The sequence below is a fragment of the Phyllobates terribilis genome, unplaced genomic scaffold (assembly GCF_046119375.1).
Source record: "Phyllobates terribilis strain yellow unplaced genomic scaffold, ASM4611937v1 Scaffold_1__5_contigs__length_1240528914, whole genome shotgun sequence".
NCBI lineage: Eukaryota > Metazoa > Chordata > Amphibia > Anura > Dendrobatidae > Phyllobates > Phyllobates terribilis.
This window is the reverse complement of record NW_027362761.1, coordinates 459,622,726-459,642,160: the sequence shown is the minus strand read 5'-3', so window position 1 is coordinate 459,642,160 and position 19,435 is coordinate 459,622,726. Positions and strand designations below refer to the sequence as shown.

General features: G+C 43.9%; 1 protein-coding gene across 2 annotated transcripts; it reads right to left on the bottom strand.

Moving 5' to 3' along the window:
* Window positions 1-3,817: 3,817 nt before the first annotated feature.
* CETN3 (centrin 3) lies at window positions 3,818-19,213 on the bottom strand. 2 transcript variants are annotated; one of them, XM_073678703.1, is made up of 5 exons: window positions 19,067-19,213; window positions 12,139-12,274; window positions 11,431-11,545; window positions 7,070-7,261; window positions 3,818-4,290 (listed from the first exon to the last, which is right to left on the bottom strand). In XM_073678703.1, exons 1-5 carry the CDS (start codon window positions 19,081-19,083, stop codon window positions 4,247-4,249), a joined length of 504 nt encoding a protein of 167 aa, XP_073534804.1. In that variant the 5' UTR covers window positions 19,084-19,213; the 3' UTR covers window positions 3,818-4,246. The 2 variants fall into 2 exon arrangements, with proteins under 2 accessions (XP_073534804.1, XP_073534812.1); XM_073678711.1 differs by lacking the exon at window positions 3,818-4,290 and adding an exon at window positions 5,341-5,638.
* Window positions 19,214-19,435: the final 222 nt, after the last annotated feature.

Sequence of the window (19,435 nt, the reverse complement as noted above, 5' to 3'; positions counted from 1 at the left end):
CCAGCAAACATTGGAGCAATCCGGCAGGTCACAAACTACTGAGAGGAAGTGGCAGTGATAGAAGGGGAAGACGGCAATGGCCAAGTATAACAATAGGTGCAGGACCTTAGAAGAACCACTCCAGGGCTGTAATAATAATAAAAAAAAAAGCTTTAATAACCTCATGTATGGCTAAGCTTGTAAGTACCTGTATTTCTGCACATGGCACTCATACTCGATACTGAATAAATTCAGACGTTCTGAAAATTGTTTCCATTTATTTGCACATCATTAACATGTCTAATAATTTGGTGATTTTCATAATTTCATGACTTTTTTTCTCAATGTTGCAATTTCAATATTGAAGAGTGTAGTTAAATTGAAGTCTTCGAATGAAGCCCAGTCGTAGGTAGTCTAAGGAGAAGCTCTGGACAGTGGTCTGCACCACCTCTGCCTGCAATCACGGACCCTCCATGTTTGATTCAGATAGTATTGAGATGTCATCTGTCAAAGGCAGAGGGGCAGCAGCTGCGATCAGAGAGGGGGCACCGAATGCGGTCTGGGGGCACCCATCGGACTGCGTAGCACAGATTTGCATGCAGAACAGGACCTATTGAGTAAGCACTTGACTGACAGCTGGCTCTGTGGTGCATTAGTGCAGAAAAGGCTGTCAATCGAAGTGCCGGGGGTGCTTTCAGTATAGTAGCCGCTCTATGTACACCCCCATGACTGAAAGCCAGTGATTCCCAGGAGCAATTAAGCTCATTTTCTCCCTGGAGCAGCACTTTTGGTAAGGTAGTGAGGCAGCATTGTAACGCCATTGCATCTGCAGGTAAATAATGTTTTTTCGAGGTGACAAATTCCATTTAACCAGGAGGATTACTTTGGATCCTGGGCAAGACTCTAATGTTTATAATGATGTTTTGCATTGAACTGGCCATGTATTAGGTTTTGTCCTGCTAGTATGGGTCTAGCCTCAGTGTTGATTGCAGTATTGTGGCCAAATATTAATTCTGGGTAATGTTACCATGTCAGTGCCATGCACTCTTCATTAGAGAGAGCATTGACATTGACTCCTGCTATTTAGTTACACCTTTGAAGGCACATTGGAGAGCTCCAAGGCAGAAACGGGTCACGTCTTGAAATAAATGATCGGTTCCATGAATAAAAACGGAGCACAGCACACTCCTCTATTAATGTGAATGTGACCAGATGCAGCAATACAAAGCCGTAATCACACGTTGGGGCCCGGGTTACCCTTTTTTTTTTGTCTCAAATCGCAGTAAATCAATGCAGTTTTGCAGCTATTGCAGAAAAAAACAAAGTGGAAGTAAGATGTGAACGCAACCTAAGACTCAGAAGCATATAACAAATAACTGCCCTGATTTTGCACCTTTGTGTTAGTCTTTCCGGCCTTTCTCTGGAAGCCTGATTGAGAAATTAACATTGAAAGTGGATCTAGCAGCATATTTCACAATACAAACTGCAGACAGTACTAAATAGGTCCCTTAGACCCCATTCAGACATCCATGCTTTTTCAAGAGTTCAAGAAAAATGGTCGGAGTGTCAAGGTTTTAGATCAAAGTTTCAGTGTCAAATTTTACCATTAGTTTCATCAGTGATGAATAAATGAATTACAAAGCTTCTTCTATCCACTACAATGTTAATCCCAGAGAGCACACGCACTGCCCACTGAGGCCAGCCATGTGATGTACGTGATTTTCACAGACCCTTAGACTTCTTGGGGTAATTTTCATCTGTATTGATGGTAAAAATTGGACAAGTTTCTTTAATTTAGGCAGCGGTCAGACGGTCGTATGTTCTCTCATGTGAGAACTCGGATCAAACTGTGTCAGAGTTTGAGCCGAGTTAGTTTATTGTGATCCAATTCTCTCCCATGAGACAATCGCAGCCAAGGTGCGGAGAAGACGGAGAACTTAATTTCTCCATTGTCTTTGTACGACTAAACCGGACTGCACTCAGATGAGATCCGAATGCAGTCCGATGTTTTACCTGCACCCATCGACTTGAATGCGTGCGAATGGTCACATTGTCGGACATGAGTAATAAAAGCGCTAGTTTGCAATGCCCCATAGTATAACATTGGGCCGAGTGCTATCCGATAAAACATCAGATAGCACTCAGTCGTGTTAGTGTGAGCGAGCCCTTATGCAGAGACTCACAGACCACAAAAGGGGGGGGGGGGGGACAGGAACAGCCCCATAGACTATATGCAATGGGTGAAACAAATTTTTTTTACAGCAAATATAAATGGCATCTGTGCATAGATAGACATAAGAACAACCTATCAGTCTCCTGCCTCACATGTACATGCTATGGGTGACCGCAGCACAATTATGCACACACATTCTACAGACATTTCTTAAGATCTCCTCCTCATCGGGCACATGAGCATCTTTCATTCCCTGTTAAAACTATTCGTCACATATCCTATGCTACCTTATCTGATGCTCGAGGTTACATCATTTTCTATTATTTAGAACCAGTATTTTTGTGTAATAAGAAGGTAAAGCATAGCTGCCACATCAGGTGCCTCCAGAATAACTTCTGATGTCAGGAATAACTCTTTCAGGCAATTATATGACTTGTAACCTTCAGATTTTAAGTTTCCCCTTGTGCGGGCTCTTGAACTGTTTATATTCACTGAGTGAGTAGGCAGAGACTAGTTATTAGGCCACGTTCACACGTACATTTTGTAAGCCAAAATCAGGAGTGGGTGATAAATACAGAAGTGGTGACGTGCTTCTATTATACTTTTCCTCCGATTGTTCCACTCCTGGTTTTGGATTACAAATGCTGACCAAATACTGAAAGTGTGAAGACGGCCTTATGATGATTTCCATACACTGCACACTCACTGAAAAAGATTCTGCTTCGCCATCTCTTTGTAGCACACCCTCAGAGGCATAGAGGACGTTATACAGTGGTACTGAGCAGTGCAACAGTGAATCCAGCCCAGCGGTGAGACAGTTCTGTTTTCTATCACGTTTGCTTGTTTTTATGCTCCTGTCTCACTCCATAACTGTCTCCTCCTTCCTTTTCCATTGAGTCCTAGGGGCAGCATGTAACCTGATCCTTTAATATACAATAAGTCTGACTTGTCACTCAAGATGGGTTTTAACAGGTCTTAAGGTTAAATGATCAGTTTTCAGTGGTGGAAATTTAGGATGGTTGCTGGAGAGGAGGCTCATAAGTGGAATATGAAGGCTTCAATCTTCATCAGAGCATGTAAACAGGCTGCATTGTAGGAGTCCTGGGAAAAAAAGTCCTTTAAGTTCAAAAAGTTTCTGATATCAGTAAAATTGTAAATTGTTCCCTTTATGTTGGTTGAATATGTAAACCAGATAAATGCCTTTGCTGCAATTCAGTCCCCTAAGGCTGCGTTCCCACAATCAGGAATAGAAAAGTTTTGGACTCGGCTCACCTGTGCTGCGTCCAAAACGCTGCGTTGTACAGTACTAGCACAATGAATGGGATTTATACAAATCCCATGCACCGTGTGCTTCTATTTAACACTGCGTATACTCACCCGCGGTGCGGCTTTATGAGCCGTAGCATGTTAATTATCTGCAGCGGAGATGCTAGTCTCCACTGCATAGTTTCACCCATAGTCATTTATTACACGCGGTAAATCCGCATAGCTCAATGAACACATGCGGATTTACCTGCGTGATTAGAACGCAGCGTTCTGGAGGCAGCGAAAATACACTGTGTCCAAAACGCTGCTATTTCCTGATCACGTGATGGCTTATATAAACCTTTGAATCATGAAGTTAATTGAAAAGGTTTGTAAATTGTCTAGAAAAGAGACACCTAAAATAATTACAAAATTCAATAAGATTTAATTCTACAGCTGCATAAAAAAATATCTTACAAAAACAAAAACTACACCCAAAATTGTGAAAAAAAATTCTATGTAACATAATATGCTACAAACACTGACTCTCGGGCTGGGTTCACCTTATGTTAACACTCTGCTGCGAGCGGCCGTCAGGGGGTTACGTCTCTATTCTGTCCCACTACAGAGACAAACACAATCGCAAAGCAGATCAGACAGGGGACAAAGTGTCAGTTTTTGAACAGTTTGCCTCTGAATGGGTACATAGAGGGGCGCATAACCCCCTGACTTAGCGCTCAGCGTAGAGCATTGACATAATGTGAACATACCTTTAGCATGGATATTGGTCCTTAGGTCTGTGGTCTCTGCAAGCGCTGAACTGCTTTGAAGGAATCCAGATCTTCGTCATTATTCATCACCAGTCATTATGGAAATAAATTCTTGCAGATTTACTGAAGAGGAAAAAAAAAAAGGAATACATAAGTGAAGAGAAGGACCTTATTTATAAAGACAAATTCTTGCAGGAAAACCCCAGACCTTCTCTAGCTGCAAACTCCTGTCCGGCTCATTGTGTTGCTCTTTGATATCATAGATGTTTTCTGGTAAATTGGTTAAAGACAATTCTAGTAGTTAAATAAAATGGATCATTTCATGGAGATATACAAGATTAAATATAATGCAGATTACCTCTAAGGGAGCAGGCCAATAATGGACCTATGGGAGAGGTGTGCAAAAAGCCCTTTTCTTGCAAATTGGAAAAAACACCAAGGACCCCAAAAAATGCAATTTATGGTGCATGAAATAAATTCTATTGACTCACAATCGATATCTGGCCACAGCATTTTTACTGCAAAAATGTGACAAACCCAGTACAAATATTAACAATACTAGATACACGGAGATGTAGTCACTATGGAATCCAATTTATTAAAATATCATCCAATCAAAATTCTCTGTACCTTACACACATTGTCAAAAGGGCGGAAGAACGGAGAATTTTTGGTACTCACCATAAAATCAGTTTCTCGCAGCCTTCATTAGGAGGCACAGAAACCATGGGTGGTATGCTATGCTGCCACCTGGAGGCTGATAATAAGAATACACCTTGGAAAAAAAGTTGGCTACACCTGGTCTGCCAACACCCAGCTATTGATTAGCTTATGTCATGTAAGGGGCAGACATGGATCGCAGTTTCAGACCTGTTTTTGCCTATGGTTTGTTACAGTAGGAACTAAAGTCTCTCTCTTTTCCTATTTAGATTGGGTAATGGAGCGGGGTGCGGAATACTCCATTACAACCACTAAGCGACAGAGAACAGCTTGTAGCGGTCAGTCTGTAGTCATCAGTCTGTATCCTCTCTTGTCGGGATGGCAGGACCATAGTACCTCGAGTCGAGGTTTCTGTGTCCCCTAATGAAGGGTCCATGAAAGAAATACACTTTAATACAAATTTATTTTTGTTTTACTGTAGATTGAGAATACAGTATAGCGTATAAAAAAACATTATCAAAGCAAAAGTATTTATTAAAAAAAAAATAAAAAAGGAATTCAACCTCTATTTTTATCTCAAACATGAAAGAAAAAAAGTGGCTAAAATATTTTGTCAAAATCCAAAAGGTAACAGTTTGAAACTCGAGATCCTCCAATAAACATTTTGCCCCTGATAATCGAATGGCACTCGCCCATTCACGTCTATGGGTCCATGGAACACATCGGACTGCACTCGGATGACAGACTCTGACCAGAGTGCGATAAGCATCGGAGCATTTTTTTCAGATGGATCACATACAGTCGTCGGCACCTGCCGTTACAAAGCGGAAAGATCAGCATCCCAAGTTAAATAAGACTGTAATAGTCATAAAAAAAAGAAAACATTAAAAAATGAAAGGAACATAACACTAGTCCAAGCACCGTGTGATATATTAGCCAGCTATGCCTTTATATATACTTAGACCAAAAAATCATGTGCTTGTTTTTTTTTTTTTTTGCAACAAAGTCTCTTAAATTGCTGTGTGGATCTTTACTGTTGGTAATGTCCAACTATTTGGAAGTGACCTATTTTTTTTTATTTTCAGGGCTCCAAGTTTAAGTTTTTCAAGTATTAGTTTTACCAACTAAACTTTGACAATATATTTTTGTCACTAAGTAGTTATATGTTTGTTGAAGTACAAATAAAGGGGGTAAAAAAATGTTTTTTTAATAGTTTGAAATAAAGATTTATGCTTTGATAATGAGTTTCTTGATACAACCTACTTTAAGGAGGTCTGAAACAAACCCAGGCCAATCTCTCGTTTATTGAGGCTGCGAAAGCACACTAGGGCATTTGATCAGTCGGGAAGCACTTTATTTTAACAACTTAGGTGGTTACTCTATATTATATTCGTCAGTCATTCACATTCATGTACATTTAGATTCTAAATTCTGGTAGTATTACGTGAACACTGTTCTATTAGTTTGGTGCCCTCTTGTGGCCATACTAGATTACTGCCCGCCATTACTCTTTTCTTATCTACTGAGCATGTTGTATACGGATATACTCTCTGCTACCCTTATATTTTTCTATTGTATATATTATTGCCCTTGGTGATGTCCTAGTTTGTTGTGTACTCTCCATTGATCTATTATTTTTGTCATGTAATTGGATGTTGTTATTTGTTTGTCCCCTTATTTTTTACCCTTTTGTGATTTGTAATAAAATTGATCTGTTTCTATAATGGCTGATATTTCAGTGCTGTTTCTGGGAGTTATTACTCCATTATACTGTAGGTTATATAAAATCTGATTATTGTATAGCTTTGTGAGCACAGATTAAGCCCACGCTGTGGGCTCGTAGCCTTGGGAGAAGTCATCTCACCATTTAGATCAGCTCAATCAGCTTCCCAGCAAATGGACACTGCCAGGACAAATGTGATACGTACAAACACAGAGCGTTAGGAAAAAGTGCTAACTACGCCATGTCTTACTACAAGCATTGTGATGGCTGCCAGCAGTGTATTCACCCCAACTGCAGCACCAGAATCACCTGTCACACACTCAGGTCATCTGACAACAATCTGAAATGCTGGGGGATCAGGGAGCTGTGATTTCGGATTTGGCTTCTCCTTGTTTGTCTGCGAGATGAACCGCCCAGGATGATTCGGACAGCAGCTCTCCTCCCTCCTGTTGAGCCATTCCTACTCTTACCCATAAATGAGTGTCATTAATGACAGTGTGCAACCTTCATGAAACTTACTTTCGCCATCACCATCTTTGTCAAACTCCTCAATCATAGCTCGTAGTTCTTCATCTGTCATGTTCTCACCAAGTTCTCTAGCAACTCGTCGGAGGTTTCTCATGCTTATTCTTCCTGAATCATCATCATCAAACAGCTTAAAGGCTTTCATCATCTCCTCCTGGGGATCGCGGTCCAATATCAAGTCTGTTACTAAAGCACAATAGGATGAGAAATTGCTCAACAGAAGTAAACAGAACACTTAAAGAAGCCGTCCATATTTCTACCTATATAGTGCAGAATAGGCGAATATTAAAGAATAATGTATTGAGTATGGTTTGTGGATACCTTTATTAGTGGAGGTACCATGTCTAGGTTGTCTGTCTCCTTGATTCCTTCTCAGTGGTTTAGCGGGTGCAGCCAGCACCCACTGCAATAGAAGTATTTAGTGCCCCCCTAAACCGTGGACAGTTAGCACTCCATAAATCACTTCCAACAATTCAGTATTAAATCCTTATTCCCAAAGCATATGTATTGTATTTTAAGAAAATACTGCTGTAGTTAGTTTGCGCTTTGATCCTGTATTTTCTGCTGTTTGCTATAATCCGATATACAAGTATAAAACTAAAAAGTTATATAATGTTAAATTTACTTTTCATTATGTATTTATTTTTGTGTTTTTTTTCTATGTAACAATTTTATTGCCCTAACCCAAGTCCTAGCCCTAACCTTGGATATGGTTAGAAAGAGTAAGTAAGCTGTGGGAGAACACGGTGTGGTCTTTGCCATCACAGTCGCTGCCTAAGCAGAGTGCAGTAGTGAAGAGAAGTTTGTAATCAGCTAATGATTTCTGCATGGACAAAAACTGGGATGACAGAACTCCCTTCATACAGAGAGCTGACAAACATCAGCACTGCAGCTATGACCAAGATGTCAAAGTAGGCTCTGGCTGCAGCACTGAATCACCTTGTTAGCCGCCAGGCAGGCACTTACTGCACCACTGTGCAGCACCAAGAAGCGGCAGTGGGAGCTGCCTCACAAACTTTGCCACCCAAGGCAACTGCCGTGTGCCTCTCACCCCGTCCCCTTCCCCCATGCTACACCAATGTTCATTCTTCCTCTCTGATATGGCTCACCCAATATAGACTACATCTTCCATGATGCAAAAGTCTAATTAAATTGCTTTTGTTCCTATCTAATGACAGCAGTGATAGGCCAAAGACAGAGCTGCTTTCTCCTGATGGACAGACGGCAGTCTCAGCGCCTCCCATGTGATGGACAGACGGCAGTCTCAGCGCCTCCCATGTGATGGACAGACGGCAGTCTCAGCGCCTCCCATGTGATGGACAGACGGCAGTCTCAGCGCCTCCCATGTGATGGACAGACGGCAGTCTCAGCGCCTCCCATGTGATGGACAGACGGCAGTCTCAGCGCCTCCCATGTGATGGACAGACTGCAGTCTCAGCGCCTCCCATGTGATGGACAGACTGCAGTCTCAGCGCCTCCCATGTGATGGACAGACGGCAGTCTCAGCGCCTCCCATGTGATGGACAGACGGCAGTCTCAGCGCCTCCCATGTGATGGACAGACGGCAGTCTCAGCGCCTCCCATGTGATGGACAGACGGCAGTCTCAGCGCCTCCCATGTGATGGACAGACGGCAGTCTCAGCGTCTCCCATGTGATGCAGCCTCAGCCTCTCCAATGTGATGGACAGACGGCAGTCTCAGCGCCTCCCATGTGATGGACAGACGGCAGTCTCAGCGCCTCCCATGTGATGCAGCCTCAGCCTCTCCGATGTGATGGACAGACGGCAGTCTCAGCGCCTCCTATGTGATGCACACTCCCGTGTCTCAGTGTATCATGTGTGATGCAGCCTGTCTCATCTACTCTATCAACGCTCGTTTATATAAAATGAAAAATATTGCCATTTTAGAATTCTCTAAAAGAAAGTCTTTGTCGTCCATAGTAACCAGAGAGTAGCTTTCATTTTGTATTCTGATTTAAGAAAATACAAAGCTGCTCTACGATTGGTTGCTAAGAGCAGCAAAGACACTTTCTTTAGACAGTTTCCTATTCCTAATTCTTCACCCTTATCTTTAGCTGTATGGCAGACATCAAGCTATGCCCATAGTGGCTGACTACCTTCTTTGAGTAAATATCACACTCGTTTGACCCAGACTTCTATCAGTGTCATTTTTGCACACAAGGAATTACCCTTTATGTGCACATTCTAGACACTATGGGCATATGTTATAATCCTACGCCTTGGGATCTATAATGTCGTCGCTGGACCCCTTATATTTTCGGCACTTTGCATACAATAGATAATAAGATATGAGCACATGCACAAAAATATAATAATAATAATAATAATAATCTTTATTTTTATATAATAATAAACTTTATTTTTATATAGCACTAACATATTCCGCAGCGCTTTACATACATAATCGTTGCTGTCCCCATCGGGGCTCACAATCTAGATTCCCTATCAGTATGTCTTTGGAGTGTGGGAGGAAACCACAGAACCCAGAGGAAACCCACAGAAACACGGGGGGAACATACAAACTCCTTGCAGATGTTGTCCTTGGTGGGATTTGAAACCAGGACCCCAGCCCTGCAAAGCTGCAGTGCTAACCACTGCGCCACCGTGCCGCCCAATAAAGGGTCTAGCGACAATTTTGGGGTTCATAATCTTGCTGCTGAACCCACATATTGTCATGTATTGGATACATTGGTGTTGATATTTCAAACTCATTACCATGATAGAAATCATAATTCAGCTGCTGGATTCTATAGATACTCTTATTTTTGGGTTCATAATTTTCAATCCACATACCTTTATCAATGACCTACTGTTTTCAGTGCATAAGGATGCGTATATTTTTGATATTAGGGGTGATATATTTTATTATTGTTTAAGGTTTGGAGTGTCTCTATTGATATACTTACCAGATGCCCTGCATCAGGAGGTCAAAATCGACTGCGCATGTGTGGAAGTTGTACATGATTCATTGGCATAGATTCCGGCCCTCACTTTTCCATAAAGCGCACTACGTATGCACGCTTCCTTGGGGAAAGGTCAGTGATACCCGGACATCGTATCATGCATGGGGACTGTACGCGATATGCGGGCAGAGACTTCTGCCCTCACTCCACTATGAAGCGCACTCCGCATGTGTGCTCATTTAGGGAAGTATCGTGAACCCCATACATGCACTTGTGCCTCTGTGTAACTTCCGATCTACATCATATACTTCCCCTGACAAAGCTGTTAACAGCGATACGTCTGGGGTCCTCTTCCACACCCCTTTCTCCTCAGGCAACAACCTACCATGGTTACTTTTCTTAACTTTTGAGCACATGTGAGTTATGGTTGTGTACATACTTTATTGAAGGGTCAGCATTGGGAGCTTCTGTCACGTTACAAACTCTCATGTGTGACTTGTCTCTCCCCCCTTCTTTGACATTCATACCATGCATCCTCTGTCTCATTTATTTCCATTTTGAGGTTTTGCCACTTCGCACATGCTCTCTTACCAGGTCAGCCTAAGGGCTACTGGTATCGGCTATTTGTCTCTGGCAAGTTGCACTTTTATGGAGTGTTCATGGGTATAAATGAATGGGAGATGCATTTGACAACCTTTACGTCTGTCCCTTTGTCACTTGGTACACTGAACTACTCCTTGGGATTAGCAATACGGGCACCTTACATGCCGTTTGCCCATTTATTATATTGAGCCCAATTGTACTTCCCTCAGCTCATTTATTTCACAGCTGCCTTACCTTATTTGTGCTTGGGGGCATCTGGATTATTATTGACTGTTCACTTTTTGTACATTTTTTTAGATGGTTTTATCTTGCATATGTTGTATGTCTTTTGGTGTTTAATAAAGTTGCATTATTTTTCATTATATTAGGTGTGCACATCGTTCATGTATTGACCTTTTTCTCTTATCTTTGGTATTGCTTTTTCCATACATGATTTAGCGCCCTGGCACTCATATTACCCTAGTTCTCATTATTTTCAGACATTTTGGCGAACCCTGCCCATCATTCAGACGGCTGTAATATACAACTGACACCTACTGCAGATGGTGCAGACATCGTTTTTTTCCCTGCGTCGTACATTTATGTCACTTGACACCAGGTAATCGCACCACCTCCGCAAATGAACAGTGGATTGTGGTAGAGGGTTAATGTATTCTGCTGTGTACCATTACCAGAAAAAAAAAGAAAAAGAAATCCACAAAAAAAAAAAAAACATTAGCTCAGCAACCTTGGAAAGAAAAGACTCTCAGGATCTCAAGCTTGAACAGCAAAGATGGCTCAAGTATTTCTTGTAAATATGGGAAATGGCCGATGAGAAAAGAAAACTTACCAACTTCATTAAAGTCTTCAAAACTAATCCTTCCTGTTGCTTCACTATCGTAATCTTTCAGGATTCGTAAAACATCGGCCTTCTTAACGTCAAAGCCCAGAGCGCGCATGGCCACCTGCCAAACACAAGACATGTACAACCATCAACTCATCCAAATCAGGGACAATATTGCACAAGAAAAACAAAATCAGTCTCCTGACAACGGCCAATGGGAAACGGAGAAAGCCGCAGGACAGAGGTGGAGAGGCAGCTGTCCAACCCCATAGTGGTAATTAGAGAGCTGACAACTAATTATTACTCACCTTACCAATCCCCTGCTGCTTTTGTGCCAATGCAGCCCACCACTCTGTTTACTGAGCACCAACAATGACATGAAATGTCTAGAAGGTGACTGCTGCAGCCAATCACTAGCTCTAGAGCTCTGAGTGTCTACACCTCTGAGTACAATGTTGTAGCCAGTGATTGGCTGCAGCTGTCATACGTCATCACTAGAGGCAGGTGATCAAAGACAGTCAGGGATTGGGGAGCAGGAGTCGATTGGTAGTGTATTACTGCTTTTTTTTAGACCCTTGTATGGCTCTGACAACCCCCTCAATGTGGCTGACAACAACCCCAGCACTTTGCTCTGGTCAGAAGAGGCAGGCAGCAGCTGGGCAGTGAATATATTGAGGTGCACAATGCGATCCACAGGGGTTTCCTGGTCAGTACCTTTAATTCATGATAATCTATTGCTTTGTCTTTGTCCGTATCAAACAGATCAAATGCATCTTTAATTTCTTGCTTCTGTTCCTTGCTCAACTCTCTTTTTTTCTTCTTTTTTGTTTTGTCGACCGCTAACTCCGGTCTGGTGGAAAAGATAAGAAGGAGAAATGCACAAATGAGAGGAGCTGGACATCAGGTAATTTCCATTGACGGAGAAAACACATTATGATTTATTTATCTACCGTAAGTCTATGGATACATCCCCTACACCTACAGCAAATATAAAAAGGAAGGGGGGGGGGGTCCAGGTCTTTAAAATGGATGGCCTTTTCTTAAAATTGCATTCAATAGATGGAGTACAGGATGGACTCTCTGCACCCCACCCAATCAGCTGTTTGAAGAAGTCATGGAAGATCGCGTCCCTATTAATGTCTACCCGGCACAGTTCCGGATTTTCACCCCGTACCACATTACGACGTGAGTTTACAACTTTGGGAAGGGGTCCGCTAGATTACATAACCAGTATCTGTCTCTAAAAGCCGGAGCCAGGCTGTTAACTACTTAAATGCCGCTGGCAATCTCTGAAAACAGCATTTAAATGGAACAGGAGCTGCTCCTAGCACTCATCGGCTTCCATTAGCCCCCAGCATTGTGACTGATGGGTTACAATGGCAGCCGGACGTCTGCTGAAGGCCCCGTCACTGTCATCTTTGTACTCCTGTGAAATGAAGCCACAGGCTGAGCTCTTTTGGAAATGGCGATTTCACTATGGACGGTAATACAATGGTATTGCAGTATATACGGTAGTACAAGCGATCATATTTCAAGTCTACGGTCCTCTATGATAAGCAGTGTAAAGGGGAACAAAAAGTAAAAAAAAAAATAAATATATTTTTTGGTCGGCTCCCTAAAAAAGAAAAATGTAATAAGCAATCAAAGCATCATGTGTGCACAAAACTGGTATGAAAACCACCGCACAAAAAATAGGTCCTTACTCAGCCCCATCAAGAGAAAAAAAAAATTTATATATATATATATATATATATATATATATATATATATATATATATATATATATATTATTTATTTTTTTTTTTTTTTTTTTTTTTTTACTTACAATATTCTATTTTTTTTTTTTTTTTTATCATTTAAAAAATATTGAGGTCGGTAAGCCAAACCACTGACTCAGACTCCAACTCCACAGCACTGGTCACTACTGAGCGTTTAGTGCAGCACAGATTCATCTCAACTAAAAGCCGAGACCCTTAGATCAGGAACAGAACAGACATTTATAGGACATTTAAGAACTTTCCCAAATTCTTATGAAAACATTTACAGCGCATCCTGCACTGTACTAATTGTACCCAATTTATTACCGTATATATTTTAGGAGTCAGTCTATTTTATATCAACTCCACAGCTCTGATTTAAAGTAGAAAATAATCGAGACAAGCTTGATATTGCGTAATCAGACTGATGTGGACAATCGAGTTTTTAGGTGATTTTCACATCACAATAAATGCTTTTAAAAACAAAACCTAAAAATAAATGGCAGAATTGTATTGTTTCACCATCATCCCATCTGGAATCCCCCCCCCCCCCCCCTTATAACTTTTTAGTACATTGTACGACAAAAACAACAAACAAAAAAAAAAACTACAACTTTTCTCACAAAAGAAAACCAAAAAAAAAAAAACAATCATTCATACTTCTGTGAAGGAGGGAGAGAGTTTGCTTTTGTAGGTGATAGGTGCTGCTTTTTTATTATTTAAAGATTTTTAAAAAATTTACATAACATGTTGGTTTAACCTAAGCTTTATTGAATTACATTTATGTTCTTTTAAATACATTTTAAGCCCTTTCTGACGTGGGGCGTAATAATATGTACTTGTGACCTCGGCTTTATTGACCAGGTACGTATTATTACGCCTCGACGATCGGGAGATTGCTGCCGGATGTCAGCTGATTTTAACAGCTAACACCCGGTACTATGTGCCAGAAGTGGTCCTGCACCGCTGCCGGCACATTAACCCCCAAAATGCTGCGATCGAAGTCGATCGCAGCATTGCGGGAGCAGGCAGAGGTAAGAGCGCCCTCTTACCTTGAACCAGAGACCCCCCCCAACAGGAGATCGTTGCCATGGTGACCCGATGTTGTCATGACGACATCTGGGTCACCAGGCATCAGGAAGTTAGTGCACGATCTATCTAACTTGTGCCAGTACAGAGCTGACAGACTGCATAACACAAGGATGCCGCTGCAACCCTATGCTATACAAGCGATCAGCCTGCAAATATGGGACAAAGTATAAAAGTGAAAGAAAGTTAAAAAAAAATAATAATAATAATCCAATAAAAATAAAAATATAGTGTACCCATAAATATAATGGAAAAAAAATAAAAAATTACAGATATTTGGTATTGCCTCGTCCAGAACAACCTGAGCTATAAAACTGTCCCACTAGTTAACCCATTTAGTGAACACGGTAAAAAAAAAAAGTAAGCAAAAAAACGATGCTTTGTCATCATACCGCCAAACAAAAAATTTAATAAAACGCCATCAAAAAGACGTATGTAAATAAAAATGGTACCGTTGAAAACGTCATCTTATCCCGCAAAAAACAAGCGTCCATACAGCTCCATCAACCGAAAAATAAGTTATAGCTCTCAGAAAAAAAGTGATGCAAAAAAAATAAATAAAATTTCTATAAAAGCTTTTATTGCATAAAATACCCGTGTACCTGATGCAAACTCAAGTAGCGAGCACTTGAGCTCAAGACTAATGACAACTTATTCAATATGATGACCTAATGTTATCAAATTCTGTGTCGTACCTCTGGGTTCAAACTGTTCACTATACCCCTTGATAAAATCCTTGAGGAGTCTAGTTTCCAAAATGGTGTCACTTGTGGGGGGTTTCCACTGTTTAGGCACATCAGGGGCTCTCCAAACGCAACATGGCGTCCGCTAATTATTCAAGCAAATTTTACATTCAAAAAGTCACACAGTGCTCCTTCCCTTCTGAACCCTGCGGTGCGCCCAAACAGTGTTTTTTCCCCACATATAGGGTATCTGCGTGCTCAGGAGAAATTGCACAACAAATTTTGTGGTCCAGTTATTCCTGTTATCCTTGCGAAAATAAAAAAAATTGGGGTCTAAGGTAACATTTTTGTGAAAAAAATTTAAATGTTCATTGCTTTCTTCCACATTCCAAAAGTTCCTGTGAAGCACCTGAAGAGTTAATAAACTTCTTGAATGTGGTATTCAGCACCTTGAGAGGTGCAGTTTTTAGAATGGTGTCACTTTTGGGTATTTTCTGGCATAAAGGCCCCTCAGTCACTTCAAATGTGATGTGGTCCCTAAAAATAATGGTTTTGTAAATTTTGTTGGAAAAATGAGAAATCGCTGGTTAACTTTTAACCCTTAGGCTGTGTGGCCACTATGCGTTTCCGCAGCGGCAATTCCACTGCAGAAACGCTTAAAAAACGCTATGGTGCCCAATGATAATCCACATGTTCTGTTAACATGCTGCGCAAATTTCCGCTGCGGATTATCATTGCGGAAAAATCCGGAGCACTACCAATTATTTTGCGGAATCGCGGCGTTTTTGCCACCACTGACTTGCATTGAATCACATAATATCCGCATGACTACATGTGTACATGCGGATATTAAGCGATTCAATGTGCGGATGGTACCCGGGTTTGGAGAAGAGGAGACTCTCCTCCAGACCCGGGTACTATAGCATCTGTAAAAAAAAAAGAATTAAAATAAAAAATATACATTATACTCACCTTCTGATGTCCCCCGGACTCCATAGCGATGCGTTCTGGTTCCCCAGCAGCTCCCGATGGTCTAAAAGGACCTGCCATGACGTCATTTAGTCATGTGATGTGTCACGCGACCGCTGACGTCGGCAGTCGCGTGACCTTTCACATGGCTAAATGACGTCATGGCAGGTCCTTTTACATCACCGCGAGCCGTACAAGAGACCGGACGCATCGGATAAGGAGACCGGGGGCCATCGGAAGGTGAATATATGGGTGTTTTTTGTTTGTTTTTTATTTACCATTTTTATTCTTTTCTTTTTTAACTAACTTGGTCACACTATAGTGTGACCAAGATGTCAAGTACTTTCCAAGTGATGCTAAAATTGCTTGAAAAGCGCTTGACAACCCGCATGCGGAATCGCATGATCAAAACACTTCACTTGTGCTTGTCCCAGGCAGGAAAAAAGCATGTAAAACCTGCATGCGTTTTTTCTGCCAGGGAGATGCAGAAACGCTCAGGAAAAATCTGCATCGTGGGCGCATAGCCTTATAACTTCCTAACAAAAAAAAATGTTGGTTCCAAAATTGTGCTGATCTAAAGTAGACATGTGGGAAATGTTATTTATTAACTATTTTGTGAAACATAGCTCTCTGATTTAAGGACATAAAAATTCAAAGTTTGAAAATTGCTAAATTTTCTACATTTTCACCAAATTTCCGATTTTTTCACAAAGTAACGCAAGTGATATTGAAGAAATTTTATCTCTACCATGAAGTACAATATGTCACGAAAAACAATCTCAGAATCAGGGGGATCCGTTGAAGTATTCCAGAGTTATTACCTCATAAAGTGACAGTGGTCAGAATTGTAAAAATTGGCCCTGGTCATGAAGGTGCAAACCACCTTTGGGAGTAAAGGGGTTAATGCAGTCACTGGGGGCTGACATTTTACTTTGCAGGACTGTAAGGGTCACTGAAAGGCATCCATGTCACATATAGTGTAACTTGCATTGCTGATTCTGAGCACTTTTGGTGAATAAAGAAAGACGTTTGTTCACAAGCTCGTTGAGCTGGATTTTCTTCTGTTCATGTGCTTGCCCCAAGCTCTGACACAGCCTTTTCCTGCGCTCCGAACACTACAGGATGTCTTCTACGGTGAGCTGGACTTATATTTTCTTCACAAGATTCCCTTCTCTCCCCCGGTCTTATATGTTCTTCACACAACTGTCTCTAAGACTTCTGAGCGTCCTGTATCCTCAGCAACTCATTACCTCAGTGTCAGTGCATCAGATTGTCTTTCACAGTTGAACCTTTATACACAACCCGAAAACTCATCTCTTCAGGAAATGGCTTCAGTATCAGCTGCCTCCTTACAGTATTACCACTGGAGCACTCTCCTATATCGAGAGACCTGTCAGTCACCTGCATCAGTTAATAAGAGGCAAATTGCGAAGTTGTCCATTTTTACAAACACTTTGCAATTTTACCCATTAATGAAAATTAAACAATCCCTTTAAAGGGAACATGTCACCAAACAAAACTCTATTAACCTACAGATATGAAGTTAATCTGCTGCAGGTTAATAGCGTTACTAACCTGTCCAGAGCCAGCACATAGCCAAATTCTGCGGGGAGAAGATGAACTTTATTCCATCTACAGCATTCTGGAGGAGACGCAGGTTCAGTCACCGCTCTGAGTATACAGCCAATCTAACCGGACCCCGGCCCTGACTGACAGCAGCTCTGCACTAGGGTCGGCTGTCAGTCAGGGCCAGGATGCGGTTACAGCGGCCGCACTGTATACTCAGAGCGGTGACTGAACCTGCATTGCCCCCGTGCCTGAAACTAAAACGCTGCCAGGAGGAACAAATTCATTCTCTCCCGGCAGCATTCTGGCTACAGGCAGGCAGGTTAGTAATGCAATTAACCTGCAGACTAACCCCATATCTACAGGTTAACAGCGATTTTTCGGCTGACATGTTCCCTTTAAGATATCTGCTTTCATAAGAAACCAGTTCCATCCCAGGAGATGCACAGCAGGCGCCCGCCTCGCCCACCCCCCCCCCCGGTGACGCAGGCGCCTGCCTCGTCCCCCCCGATGACGCAGGCGCCCGCCTCGTCGTCCCCCCCCCGGTGACGCAGGCGCCAGCCTCGTACCCTCCCCGGTAACGCAGGCGCCCGCCTCGTACCCCCCCCCCCCCCCCCCCGGTGACGCAGGAGCCCACCTCGTCGTCGTCCCCCCGGTGACGCAGGCGCCCGCCTCTTCCCCGTGACGCAGGCGCCCGCCTCGCCCACCCCCCCCCCCGGTGACGCAGGCGCCCGCCTCTTCCCCGTGACGCAGGCGCCCACCTCGCCCACCCCCCCCCCCCCCCCGGTGACGCAGGCGCCTGCCTCGTCCCCCCCCCCCGATGACGCAGGCGCCAGCCTCGTACCCCCCCCCGGTGACGCAGGCGCCCGCCTCGTCGTCCCCCCCCCGGTGACGCAGGCGCCCGCCTCGTACCCCCCCCCCCGGTGACGCAGGAGCCCGCCTCGTCGTCGTCCCCCCGGTGACGCAGGCGCCCGCCTCTTCCCCGTGACGCAGGCGCCCGCCTCGTACCCCTCCCCGGTGACGCAGGAGCCCGCCTCGTCGCCTCCCCCCCCGGCGACGCAGGCGCCCGCCTCGTCCCCTCCCCCCCCAGGTGACGCAGGCGCCCGCCTCGTCCGCGCCCCCCCCCAGGTGACGCAGGCGCCCGCCTCGTCCCCCCCCCCCAGGCGACGCAGGCGCCCGCCTCGTCCCCTCCCCCCCCGGCGACGCAGGCGCCCGCCTCGTCCCCTCCCCCCCCGGCGACGCAGGCGCCCGCCTCGTCCCCTCCCCCCCCAGGTGACGCAGGCGCCCGCCTCGCCCCCCCCAGGTGACGCAGGCGCCCGCCTCGTCGTCCCCCCCCCAGGTGACGCAGGCGCCCGCCTCGTCGTCCCCCCCCCCCAGGTGACGCAGGCGAGTGACACTGACCTGATAACCCAGAACTAGACCCCACACCCCGGAGAGCTCCGCAGTCCAGGCTGCCGGTGACCCCCGGGATCCGTACGTCACCTCCCGCCACAGAGGGCGCCCAGGGCGCGGGCCGTGTGTGGCAGCGCTGCAGACGCTCTCCCCAGGGTACGTGCACGTCCCGACAGCCAGCCTTACCTCACAACCAGGCTCATGTCTTCTCCCTGCGGTCTGTGGAGACCTGGACGCAGACAGTAAGGCCCTGAGCTCTGAGCCCGCCCAGTAAACAAGGCTTCTGATACGTGATTGGTGAAAACCTCCTCACTTCCCCTTAGTAACCGGAGCGGCTTCACAGCAAGAGCGTATTTTAATTGGTTGTTATATGTGTCAATCTCAAAGGAATAATATGATTGGCTGAAAAATAGCATCGTACTCTCAGAGGATGGAGAAAGCGAATTGACTGGAGACTAGAAGGAGCGGGTGTAATGACGTCACTCACCTCCCGCTCCGTCAGCGCACCGTGTAGCTCCGCCCCTTTGTGTCTCTAGCTTGAACTTGAAGCTCCGA

Excerpts from the sequence above, each read along its gene's own strand:
- CETN3 (XM_073678703.1), bottom strand. Across the intron at positions 7,262-11,430 it reads TGAAGACTTTAATGAAGTTG|TAACAGACTTGATATTGGAC; the intron begins GTAAGTTTTCTT and ends ATTGTGCTTTAG. Across the intron at positions 4,291-7,069 it reads CAAAGATGGTGATGGCGAAA|TAAATCTGCAAGAATTTATT; the intron begins GTAAGTTTCATG and ends TTTCCTCTTCAG.